The 13,967-nt window shown below is 37.6% G+C and overlaps 1 protein-coding gene across 2 annotated transcripts in view; it reads right to left on the reverse strand.

Moving 5' to 3' along the window:
• rnf123 (ring finger protein 123) overlaps positions 1–13,967 on the reverse strand; it is a 237,633-nt gene that overhangs the window by 211,097 nt on the left and 12,569 nt on the right. For both annotated transcript variants that reach the window (XM_087304671.1, XM_087304672.1), the window contains exons 6-18: positions 13,308–13,362; positions 13,124–13,209; positions 12,743–12,829; positions 10,542–10,609; positions 10,285–10,410; positions 8,258–8,372; positions 8,056–8,160; positions 7,838–7,963; positions 5,899–5,991; positions 5,433–5,506; positions 4,867–4,984; positions 4,520–4,619; positions 3,752–3,813 (exon numbers count right to left, since the gene is read on the reverse strand). In XM_087304671.1, the coding sequence (XP_087160797.1) occupies positions 3,752–3,813; positions 4,520–4,619; positions 4,867–4,984; positions 5,433–5,506; positions 5,899–5,991; positions 7,838–7,963; positions 8,056–8,160; positions 8,258–8,372; positions 10,285–10,410; positions 10,542–10,609; positions 12,743–12,829; positions 13,124–13,209; positions 13,308–13,362 (1,215 nt within the window). The remainder of the gene's footprint in view (positions 1–3,751; positions 3,814–4,519; positions 4,620–4,866; positions 4,985–5,432; positions 5,507–5,898; positions 5,992–7,837; positions 7,964–8,055; positions 8,161–8,257; positions 8,373–10,284; positions 10,411–10,541; positions 10,610–12,742; positions 12,830–13,123; positions 13,210–13,307; positions 13,363–13,967) is intronic.

Genomic DNA, 13,967 nt, shown 5'->3' on the forward strand with positions numbered 1-13,967 from the left:
ACCCAGTCAAGGCTCGAACCAGCGACCTTCTTGCTGTGAGACGACAGCACTAGCTACTGCGCCACTGCGTCACCTTTTTTAATGTATATTTAGCCAAATTACTTACTTAATAACTCAAAATACATTCAGTTGGAGTAAAAATTATTCGCCTTCCTGTGAATTTCTCGGAGCGTTTCCTCTAGTATATTTTTCTTAAGGAGAAAGTTTTATTTCGGCCAGAATAAAAGCATTTTTTTAATCTTTTTAAACCCATTTTATGGTCAATATTAAGCAATATTAAATTTGGATTGTCTACAGAACAAACCACTTTTATACAATGACATGCCTAATTACCCTAACTTTACCCTAATTAACCTAGTTAAGTCTTTAAACGTCACTTTAAGCTGTATAGACGAATTACCAGTTTGTAAACATTCAGGATGTGCGTGCAGCGAGGTTGCAGAAAAAAAACAGAAGCGCTAGCATTTACAGCGAGGGAATGATATGCAATGTGGTACAGAGTTTGTTGTTGTCTTAGAGATAAGTTATATTGATCACATATTATATATTATTTAAATAATGCTTTCAGCGTATTATAACAGCTCATCACGCAGTAATCAGGACAGTTATTCTGCTAAAAAAAGTGAGCAGGGTTTGTCTGACAGGTCAGTTTGCAATTGCACCCTTCTAATGGATATTGGATAAGATAAAATGGCCAAGCATCCAGCCCCAAATATACAACTATTTCATTGAAACTCCAAGTGATTTTACAAGAGAGAAGTTAAAGGCCTACAAGTCTTTGTATGCCAACAATTTTGTTCTGTGTGGTCATGGCAAGATATAATGCTCCATCATGATTACCAGATTCAAAACTATGTAGTGCTAAAACTGAGGTTCTGCCTAGCCAAAGACAAGAAGACGTATCTGTACAAGGCCTGGGTAATCATCAACAAGCAAATCTACTCCATTTTGACAGCGAACTGCACCTGTACAGCAGGGTATCTGAACGTACATTTTTACATTTCATTCTAAAGCCGCCTTTCCACTGCACACGACATTTAGACACGACTGTCGGAATACGCCTCCTTGTGGCTGTTGCACGGCATTTTCAGTTCTGATGTGCACCATGGGAGAGAAGCTGTTCTGGCAGTGGCAGAGTCTTTATTTTCTGTGCGTTCACCATGGTTGAATGAATGAATGAAGGAATGAATGAATACTAGAAACTCATAGACCGCTTAAAATATTGGAAGGAATGTGGAGACAACATTAAAATATATATTTTTATTACTTTATTACTTAAATTTATGAACAGAAATTTAGTTTTTTTTTTAATATAGACTTTTTCTTATTCAAAAAATAACCAAATAAACTTGTATTTCTCATCTCGCGCGCACGGATCTGCTTGGTCAACACTGGAATACATCACATCCGGTCGGTCAGTCGCATACGGTCTAGTCGCAGGAGTTCAAATATTTCAACAGATCCGCAGCTCAATTCGGATCTGATTTTTCTGCATACGGAGATGATCAGAACTCCACGCAGCTCCCGGACTACTCTGCATTGGAAATGAATGACTTCCGGTCTGTCGCTTGTCGTTTGCAGTGAAAGGGAGGCTTAAGCATTCAGTGTCCGCAGTTTAATTCACCATATTTAACTGTTTTTGCTGAAATAATTGCTGCAATCAAAAACGAGTGACTTGTATGATTCAGCATAGCGTGAACTTACCTGATATAACATGAGAACTGCAGAGTCGAGCATTTTTAGTTGGGTCCTCACTCCATTCAGCTCTTATGATGGCAGTTAGCCAAAGACATCTGCGGTTGGCATTAAAGCAGTGTGTTGTACGGTAAAAGTTAAGTTTTCTATTTTTGGACTTGCAAATTTGGCATCCTACCGCACAACACAATAGTGGTTTGCTATTGCAAGCAGTCTCTTTTTGCAACTAGTATGTGCGGTTGAACCCGTGTGACGTCATGTGTGACGTAGGTTGGTAATTCCCCCTATACTAGTGTCCTAAAGAATATCTAGTCAAATATTATGAGCTGTCATCATGGCAAACAGAAAATAAATGAGTTATTATAAATGACTTATTAAAGAGCCCATATTATGGGTTTTTGAAAATTCCCCTCCATGTAGTGTGTAACACAGCTCTAAGTGAAGTGAAGTATCCAGCTAAGGCTTAAATCTGTTAGTGTACAGTGTTTAAAACGGTTGATTCATCTATAAAAGAGTCGACTCATATTGCTTCAAACGACTCGCCTTGATACCGATTCATTAGGCGTTTCGCCATGACGTACGAACGAAACCAAGTTATTCGCGTGCACGCGCAAACCCGGGAGATTTCAAACCTGAGGCCCCGCCCTCTGACGCAGAAACCCAGACACACACACACACACACACACACACACACACAAACAAACATGCCGGTCGATTGAAGTCACACTGCAGATGGATATTATATCGAGTCTCTACCCAAAGATGAAACCTCAGCATTATAGCCAAGCAGTTGGAAACTACTGGACTTCTGCAAATTACATGCTACAAAGAATACTTCATCTGCGTTTGTTAAAGGAAGGATCAGTAAAAAGTAACTTACTGATGGACGTCAGGATGGATTTTTCTTTCTCCATTTCTCAAGTGTAAGTACGTGCGATTAAAGTTGCCTCGTTGACTCTAGCTTGCAAATTTATTTAGTTGTAATTTGTTACTTGTAACCGCGTGTACTGTATCAGGTTAACTGGCTATATTCTCTTATCGCGTGCAAAGTCACGTTAAAAACGCGACGCGTGCTGCTTTGTTTACGGAGCTCCGTGGACAAGGGTAGTGTGTGTGTGCGCATGTGCTGTCGTCCGGAGGTATGTGTGTGTGTTTGCGCGTGTGTGCGCGCGCGTTGTCGTCCGGAGGTGTGTGTGTGTGTGTTTTTGTGTGTGTGTGTGCGCACGCGCAAGGACGAGGGCAATGTGTGTGTGTGTGTGTCTGTGTCTGTGAAAAGAGCAGAGTGAGACAAGCTATGTGATCTCCTTGACAGTTTTTGGAGTTTTTGCTCAATAAAATAGTTAGTCGTCTGAATTTTCAAGTCCATTGTCTGTATTTACATTGACCCACTGGCAGCTAAAATCCACGCCTACACTATCGAGCGTGTATGAACTGTGATTACTTTTATATTGCTGATTAGCTGTTTGGCATTTCACTCTGACTGAAGGCAGTCGACCAATCGCAACAGACTGTCATCGGTCCAATCAGCGCAGATTAGCTTCGCGCTAAGGAGGGGTTTGGGAACAAATGAATCACTGGACGATTCATACAGGAGTCGCTGGGATAATTAAGTAAAAATAAATGCAGATTATAAGACCATGAAAGTATTTTTTGACCTTGCATGCATATTAGACTGTTGTTGGAGACCCTTACAACCAAGATATGACCCTATTTCATGTATAATATGGGCTCTTTAAAACTATTATGTTTAGAAAATGTTATGAAAAGATCTTCTTTCCTGTTAAACATAAATTGGGGGGGGAATATGTACAGGGGGGGCTAATAATTCAGGAGGGCTAATAATTCTGACTTCAACTGTATATATGAGTGTGTATGGATGTTTCCCAGTGATGTGTTGCAGCTGGAAGGGCATCCGCTGAGTAAAACATAGGCCGGATATGTTGGCGGTTCATTCTGCTGTGGCAACCCCAGATTAATAAAGCGACTTAGCCGAATAGAAAATGAATGAATGAATGAATCACAGCTGTGTGAGTGTAGAGAGCCCGCATGAACGTACCGTCCCTTTGTCTTTGTTGTTGAGCATCAACCTCAAGATCTGAACCTGCAGCTCCTCCACAACTGAAAACACACACACACAAAGACGACAGATAAGCATGCACACACACACTCAAAGTCAGTGTCAGAGAGTGTATGTAAGTAGGAGTATGTATACATGTATATGAGTGTTTGGGTGTGAGTGTGTGTAGGGTGTGTTTGTGAGTGAATGTTTGTGTGTACATGAATGCGAGTTGCTTTGTTTTGGTGAGTGTGCTTGTGTATGAGTGAGTGCGTATGTGTGAGAGAGAGAAAAAGAGAGTGAATGTAAGTAAGAGTGTGTACATGTGTGGTTTGGGTGTGTGTGTTTGTGATTGCAAGCAAGTGTTTGTCTGTCTGTGAGTGTCAGAGAAGGACAGAGTAAGAGTAAAAGTGTAAATAAAAGTGTGCGTACTCGTGTTTTGGTTGTGAGTGTGTGTATAGTGTGTTTGTGACTGTGAGTGAGTGTCTGGATCAGTTTGCTGGCCACACCAGCCAACACTGCCGTTTTTCCTGAGAGTCTCCCGTATTTCAGACCCATCACCCTCCTGTGTTTAGTTATTTCTCCCGGAACCCCCCTCCCTCTGCTTTTTGGTACAGTCTATAACACCCCCCCGCCCCAATCTTATGTGTAGGATTGTGTGTCTGAGGGTGTATGAAAGAGAGAGAGAGAGTGTGTGCTTGTGTGTGTGTGTGTGTGTGTGTGTGTGTCTGTGTGTGTGTGTGTGTGTGTGTGTGTGTGTGATAATACCCTCAATCCTCTTCTTCAGCCGCTGACAGCCTCTCTCGTACGCTCGCCGCCTCAGTCTCTCGTCTGCCGTCTCCTCGCGCGGGTCTCTCTCATCTTTGCCCTGCGCACACGTCAGGTCACACAGAGTACAAATATTCATCTGACACTCCAACAGGAGCTCAGCTCACATCAGTGTTTGTCTGAGGAGATCGTTTCAGGCGAGATCTTTCTCTGTGGCAACTAGTTACTCTCAATACTGCAATGCATTACTTTCAAAAGTAACTTTTCCTAACACTGTTGACCAGCACTAGCGATGTGTACCTAATAAAGTGGCCGTTAAGTGGAGATAATCGTAATGTGTTTCTGACCTCCTTGTCGAAGCGTGTCGGCCACCAGGTGGTTGGGATGAGCTCCTCCAGTCCGGCCTCCTTCACTCTCAGAGGGGTTTTGATGTAGAAGAAAACCACAGAGCGTAGCACATCGAACGTGACACCGTTAAGGACTGAAACCCTTTACAATCAACTATACAATAACCATTACGTTTATTTTTTTTATAGTTATTTAGGGGGGGTTCACCTTTCAATGGGATAGGGTAGTAGAGGTTAGAGGCAGGAAAGCATAGGTATCAGAGAGAGGGGAATGATCAATAAAGGACCTCGAGTTGGGAATCGAACTTGGGTTGCTGTGAGTGCCATATGTCGGCTCATTTAACCACTACTAGGCTATTAGCGCAGACAAACTCATTGTATTTAAAATGTTTAAAAAATAAGTTGCTGCTGATTGGCTGATAGAAATTTGTTTTAATAAGCAATTAGGCAGGTGTACCTAATAAAGTGGCCGGTGAGTGTATCCAAAAGGCTGGTTCACATTTAATTTCGCATCATTCCAATAGTGAGCCATTTTAAAGCATCTGCGAAGTAAATACAGAGGATATAGCACGTTGCTGAGCAGGTACTTCCTGGACTTCTCGTGGCGCAGTATTGCAGTGGTCAGACGAAGGTAATGAATCTGCAGGACACAGAAAAACAAGCACATTTCACTGCAATCTATTAAACACCAACCGAAAACAACAAAACTATTGAAATAAACATGCTGCCAATCCACCAGTGCGAGCGTGGACATCTAACAAACTCATTAAAACGAATTACAGCCCGCCTGAATCAAAGCACATGAGTCGTTTTCATTTTAACAACACATTTATGTCAAGTGGGACGTGCAAACAGCTGATAATGGCCGTGAACAATCAACGTCTCTCTGCAGACGTTGAGCGCTGCTGTGCTTTGAAGTATGATTTCCCAGCATGCCCTTCTAGTCAGTGTGGTTCTTCACAAGCCGACACTGCTGTGTGTGTTGATAATGTTGACAGTATTGTATAAGGCTTGTGTATTTGTGTTTCTCACCTGAAAGCCCAGATCAGGGATGATGGGAGAGAAGCGATACGCTCTGAGCAGTGACATCATCAGCTGTTTAAGACACTCTCGCACCTCGTAGTCCTGCAGGAGGACAGGAAAACATACAGAGTCATCAAATTTACAGCAAACTCACTGCACTGTCAGATGGGACCTATTATGCCCTTTTTACAAGATGTGAATTAAGTCTCTAATGTCCCTATAGAGTGTGTATGTGTGACATTTCAGCTCAAAATACCAAACAAATGTTTTATAATTCTTTAAAATTCCCTCTTTTAGGTTTTGAACCAAATTGTGCCGTTTTGGTGACTTTCGCTTTCAATTCAAATGAGATTTTGCTCTTTTCAAAAAAGGGCAGAGCAATAAACACCGGTGTGTCAGCATAGTGGCAGATTCAAAACCTTAATGGCAGACAGCTGCTTCTCACTCAGGGCTGTTTGTGCTAATGAGAGAGAGATGGTCGGTAGTGGGCGGGACTTTCCCTTATGATGACACATGCAAAGGAAAAATGTCAGAGTGTTTGTGCAGTGTTTTATCGAGTGTGATTTTAGTATAGTATAGTATAGTATAGTATAGTATAGTATAGTATAGTATAGTATAGTATAGTATAGTATAGTATGGTATGGTATGGTATGGTATGGTATGGTCTACCATAGTCTAGAATAGTGTAGTTTAGTCTACTGTAGTGTTATATAGTAAAGTGTAGTATAGTTTAGTCTAGTCTAGTGTAGTATAGTATGGTCTAGTATAATATGGTTTAGTATAATATGGTCTAGTATAGTCTTGTATAGCATGGTCTAGTCTAGAATTGTCTAGTTTTATATAGTATTGTATAGTCTAGTATTTTATAGTACTTAGTATAGTATAGTATAGTCTCACATAGTATTGTACAGTAAAGTATAGTCTAGCATTGTCTATTTTAGTATAGTATAGTATAGTATAGTGTAGTATAGTATAGTATAGTATGGTCAATTCTAGTATTTTATTGTACAGTGTAGTATATTATGGTGTATTATGGTCTAGTATAGTCTAGTCTAGTATAGCATGGTCTAGTATAGAATAGCATAGTCTAGTATTGTACATTACGGTATAGTGTAGTATAGTATATTATGGTATGTTATGGTATATTATAGTATATTCTAGTATAGTATATTCTAGAACAGTATAGTATAGTATAGTATAGTATAGTATAGTATGGTATAGTATAGTATACCATAGTATAGTATGGTCTAGTCTACCATAGTCTAGAGTAGTGTAGTTTAGTCTAGTATAGTGTAGTAAAGTGTAGTATAGTTTAGTCTAGTCTAATATGGTCTCGTACAGTATGGTCTAGTATAGTATAGTCTTGTATAGCATGGTCTAGTCTAGTATAGTTTAGTCTCATATTGTATTCTATAGTCTAGTATTGTATAGTACTTAGTATAGTGTAGTCTAGTCTATTATGGTATAGTATAGTCTAGTATAGTATGGTCTTGTATAGTCTATTGCAGTATAGTATAGTATAGTATAGTATAGTATAGTATAGCATAGTATAGTATAGCATAGCATAGTATAGTGTAGTACATTATAGTCTGGTATGGTCTAGCCTGGTGTAGAATAGTATAGTTAAGTCTGTAATGGTACAGTATTGTATGGTTTAGTATAGTCTAGTTTAGTATAGTATAGTATATTATGGTATAGTATAGTATGGTCTAGTCTAGTATAGTATAGTCTATTATGGTATAGTATAGTCTAGTATGGTCTAGTCTAGTCTAGTATAGCATAGTCTTTTATGGTCTACTATATTATAGTATAGTGTGGTATAGAATAGTATAGTATTTTATGGTCTAGTATAGTATAGTCTATTATGGTATAGTATAGTATGGTTTAGTATAGTCTAGTCTAGTATAAGTATAGTATAGTCAGTTATGGTATAGTATTACATTTTTACCTCCATGAGCAGCCAGAAAAGGTCCATCAGTTGCTGTATGAGAGGATGTTCATCAACAGATCCTCCACCCTCTAGAATACTCAGCAGAAAGTTCATCAGCACGTCCTCCACCAGATACACTTTACACTAAACACACAGTTAGAAATCACACCAGTATATTAAGCACTTTATTACATAAACACAGTGATTTTTTTGTCCATTTACTGCGATTTGTTTACCATAAGAGGTGCAAAGTGGTTGAATATGTGAGCGAGAGTGACCAGGATTGTGGGATCTCCGTGAAGCTGCCAGACGCTGCTGTCTTTCTCCACAATCTTCTCCTCCTGATCAAAACACAATTATGGTTTTTCTGCCTCAAAGTGACGACAGGTTACATTTCTGTGGAGGCAATGTCTGCTATTCTGGGGTCAGGAAGTGTACCTGCATGTCGATGGAGGTGGACAGGACTGTCTTGAGGTATCCCAGAAGCCTGTGGGCTTTGATGAGGTCAGCGGTTGGTGGGCTCTGCAGAGGAAGGTAGCCTTCCACAGGGTACGTGATGGACTGATGAGTTAAGGACTTGAGGGGTTTCTGTTTTGTGCTTTAATATTTACATGAGGGGGAAAGTGCAATTAAGTTCAACTTTATTTAACATGATTTACAAGCATTTATGTGTATTTATTTTTATATGCGTTTCCAGTAGAAATATTTTATTGTTACTAATACATCTATAAATTAAATCCAACAATGAAGACATTTCTATGGTTATTGTGGTATCTTGTGTATAAATTAAGTTAAGCTCTACTTGCAATAAAAATTAAACATGATTATTATAATATTATTAATAATATCTATATACAATTAATCCATTAATATTATACGTAATAAATAAAGAGTATTATAATATTATTAATAATATGTATATACAATTAATACAATAATAAATAAATGGTATTCTAATATTATTAATAACATTTCTACACAATTATTACAATATTGTTACAATAAATAAATTGTATTAAAATCTTATTAATAATATTTACACACAAATTAATACAAGATTATTATTATTACTACTACTACTACTACTATTTCTATTACTACTACTATTACAACTACTAGTAGTAGTAGTATTACAATTACTACTATTACTCTTACTATTAAAACTACTACTATTACTACTACTACTACTACTATTATTACTACTACAAATATTAAAAATAATACTACAATTAAAATTATTATTACTACTTTTACTATTACTACTACTGCTATTATTACTACAACTATTCTTATTACTACTATCATTACTACTACTACCACTACTACTATTACAAATACTACTGGTATTACTATAATTATTACTATTACTACTACTATTACTACTACCACTACTACTATTATTACTATCACTAGTACTACTATTACTACTACTATTATAAATACTACTACTACTACTATTATTATTACTACAAATACTATTACTATTACAAATACTACTATTATTACTATTATTATTACTACTATTGCTACTACTGCTACGATTACTACTACTATTATTAATATTACTATTACAACTACTACTACTACTACTACTGCTACTATTACTACTACTACTATTACTATTATTATTACTACTACGTTTACTATTAGTACTACTACTACTATTACCACTGCTGCTACTACTATTACAAATACTACGACTATTACTAATATTATTACTACTATTACTACTACCACTACTAATGTTACTACCACCACTACAACTATTATTACTGCTGCTACTACTATTACAAATATTACGACTATTACTACTAATACTAATACTACTTTTTTATTGCTATTATTATTACTACTACTATTATTATTATTATTATTATTATTATTATTATTATTATTATAACTATTACTACTACTACAGCTACTACTATTACTACTACTTCTACTATTATTATTACTATTACTACTACTATTTCTATTATTACTACAACTAATAATACTACTACTTTTTATATTACTACTACTAGTACTACTAGTACTATTACTACTATTACTATAACTATTAATACTAATACTACTATTACTACTGTAATTATTATTATTATTATCATTATTATTATTATTATTATTATTATTATTGTTGTTGTTGTTGTTGTTGTTGTGGAATATGAACTTTATTTATTCTTAAAAATAAAAAGATCAAACAACTTAAAAAATATTCTATTATTATATGATTAATTGATGATATACTGCACATATATCCTATGATTGATTTAATCCTTATCTAATCCTACTAATATTAAGCATACGTTTACATAACACCTTGTTAAATAATACACATAAGTTGCAGTTATACATTTATGAAGCTATTTTTTTAAATACACAATTTATTACAAAACACACAATCGTTTTGTCAATCATCTGTTACATTTAAGCACACAAAATATACATGTAGACAGTAAGGATATCTGAGAGGACGACTGCCAAAGTTGAAAGCTACAGACTCTTTGAAGGAAAGACTGATGGCAGGGAAATATGCGACTCCCGGCCCCGTCTTAATATTGCTGAACGCAACACCTAGAGACTGTCCATTTCTAAAGAGAATATCCACACATTATTATTAGACACATTTTCATTCAGGTGTACAAATGAAACATTTTAAATCAATTATTTTTGCTTTCAAACCACAGTTTCAATGGGAATCAGACAGTATAACTATACTTACAGACAAAACGTAATGGTTCCCTCATCCAGATCGATCAGACAGCTGACGATATCGCCAGCAGCCCACGACTAAACACAAGCAAATCAACAGAACACACTGATGAATACTAAGAGTCATTATAAGAACTTTACTATTATCAGTTAGCCCCTAACGAGTCTCTGTTGTGCCAATTTATGTTTGCTGCTCTCCTAAAGCTGTTCTCACATTGTTTGGTAGAGATTTAAGGTTTCTGTCTCTCTAAACCCCGCCTATCTGAGAGTCTACGATACTCTGATTGGGCAGATGATCTTACTGTGCTCTAATTGGTCTGATAACCCTCTTCTACTCTGCCTGGTTTGTTGTGATGGGTCAGACAAGTCAACTCTGCTTAAATTGGTCAGATTGCCTTCCTTTGCTTTGACTGGTTTATTGACCTTACTCTACTCAAATTGGTCAGATGACAAATCTCTGTGCTCTGATTGGTCAGATGACCCTACTTTACTCTAATAAGTCAAATCACAAATCTCTGCTCTGATTGGTCAGATGAACCTACTCTACTCTGATTGATCATACAACAAATCTCTGTGCTCTGATTGGTCAGAAGACCCTACTTTGCTCTAATTGATCAGATCACAAATCTCTACTCTGATTGGTCAAATGACCCTACTTTGCTCTAATTGATCAGATCACAAATCTCCGCTCTGATTGGTCAGATGAACCTACTCTACTCTGATTGATCATATGACAAATCTCTGTGCTCTGATTGGTCAGATGACCCTACTTTGCTCTAATTGATCAGATCACAAATCTCTGCTCTGATTGGTCAGATGAACCTACTCTATTCTGATTGGTCAGATGACAAATATATGTGCTCTGATTAGTCAGATTAGCCTACTCTACTCTCATTGGTCAGATGACAAATCTCTGTGCTTTAATTGGTCAGATGACCCTACTTTACTCTGGTTGGTTAGATCCCAAATCTTGTCTCTGATTGGTCAGGTGAACCTGTGTGTAGTTATTGGTCAGACTACCCTGTACTCGGACGTGTTAGATTAAACCGCCTGTTGTGATTGGTGAAATGAATTTAATCTGCTCTAATTGGTACATTTTTCAGACAGACCTCCTTTGCTCTGATTGTTCAGATGAACCAGCCTGTTGTGATTAGGCAGATGAGTCTACTCTGCTCTGATTGGACAGATAATCCTATTTTGCTCTGAGTGGTCAGATGACCCTGCTCTGATTGGTCAGATTAACCTGTCTGTAGTAACTGGTCGGGTGACTCTATTCTGTTCTGATTGGTCAGATGACCCTTCTCTGCTCTGATTGGTCGGATGAATCTACTCTGCTCTGGTCAGATGATCCTCTTATGATTGATCAAATGAATTTGCTATGCTCTGATTGGTCAGATGATCATGTTATGATCGGTCAGGTGAATTAACAGATATTCCTATTTTGCTCAGATTGGTCAGATTAACCTGTCTGTAGTAATTAGTTAGATGGCACTCTTCTGCTCTGATTGGTCAGATGACCCTTCTCTGCTCTGATTTGATTGGTCAAATAATTCTGCTCCGCTCTGATTTGATTGGTCACATAAACATGTTTGCAGTGATTGGTCAAATAGCTCCACTCAGCTCTGATCAGGTAAATGATATTTCTTTGCTCTGATTGGTCAGATGATCCTGCTCTACTCTGCACTGATTGGTTAGATGATCCTACTCAGTTCTGATTGGTTAAATGATCCGACTCTGCTCTGGTTGGTGAGATGATCTTACTCTGCTCTGATTAATTAGATGATCCTGTTCTACTCTGCACTGATTGGTTAGATGATCCTACTCTGCTCTGATTGGTTAGATGACTTTATTCTACTCTGCTATGATTGGTCAGGCAAACCATTCCTTCGTAACTGGTCAGATGACACTATTGCAAACAAACCCAGTGTTATTTCAATCTAAATGCACATGCACATTAAACATGCTTTTACAGAACTGAAGCTTCAACAACAGCACACAGCAGCCAAAGCTGATCAGGGGTGTCTAGTGAAGCCAACAGACTGGCAAACTTGCAGAGGTCTGCATAGGTAGTTCAGAATCACTTCTTTCATTTAGAAAACAACTTTGACTCAACGACTTTCAACAAACAGGCCATGAACACACCATCAAGGTCGACCAAACTTGCACTCTAAATCGAGCATGACCCCTCCGTTAAGCTCTGTGTGTTTTCACCTTGCCGTAGTTGGTGGTTGTCACATTCCACTTGCGGACTCTGTTTCCATCATAGGCGTATGAGTCTGGCGTGTCCCCAACACCTTCCTGAAGACAAACAGATCAAACGGGTCTCCCATTTGTCAATATTTCAATTGCAAACCATTTTCACAGATGGATTAATCCAAACCCAGGACTTTTTAAATGATTTTAAAGGGCAGAGCAAACAATCGTTGTGTAATCTCAGGGTAATCATCGACGTAATTTCTGGGACCTGGAAAGTTTCCCATAGGAGTTAGCTGACTATTGGAGTGAATACCCAATTTGTATGGCTCTGCCCTTCAAAATACACCTCTGCATGATGCAGTTACTGCAGTTTTGAGCTCAAATGGAGGTTTGTACCTCTTGGTTGAATCTGCAGTTTAGTGTGCACCATCCGATCTGCATTAGGCCTTGAGACGAGATGAGAACTTCATACACCCATTTCCCTAAAAACAATTAGAAACATTAAAAAAGTGACAACTGGTTTGCATTTAGTCCATAAATAAAATAACAATTTGAAACTACCATGTTACTGAAAGGTTACCTTTGTAAACGCATGTGGTGGCTCTAATGGAGCTGAAGTTACTGTGGCCGATGACCTTGAAACCAGTGAAACGCAAAACGTATGAGCATATTTAACAGTAAACATTAGTTTCAAAATGCAAACTACGCCAATGTGCTCTCATAACAAACATTTCTGGCAATCCTGAAAACATTTAAAGATGACTTGACAGTTCAAAACTGTATTTTTATCTTGTCAAACAATACAAAATCAAAAAGGTTTTGATGCATAATGCTAGAAAAAGGCTAAATTATGTAAACAGGTAGGCTAGCTGAAGTGTTAAAATATGGTAGTGTTAAAAATAAGAATATTATCTCTGTGCTAAACTAAGCTAGAAACATTCGCTGTGTGTTTAAACATGCTAGCAGTGTGCTAAATCATGTTTAAACATGTTAACAATGTGCTTTAAAATGCAAGCAGTGTGCTAAATCATGCTAGCAACATGCCTAGAAACTCTAATCATGCTAGCAACAAGCCTAGAAATTGCTAAATCATGTTAGCAATATGGTGAGGCAGTAGTGGATGTAACAGACAAAGAAGACAAGAAAAGCGTGCAGTGCTGGTGGTCCTCCAGGAACATGGTTGAGAAACACTGTTATAAGCCATGTCAATCATGTGCCAAGTCATCCAGGCAGATAAGAA

Source organism: Danio rerio, chromosome 22, assembly GCF_052040795.2.
Source record: "Danio rerio strain M-AB ecotype USA chromosome 22, GRCz13ab, whole genome shotgun sequence".
Lineage (NCBI taxonomy): Eukaryota > Metazoa > Chordata > Actinopteri > Cypriniformes > Danionidae > Danio > Danio rerio.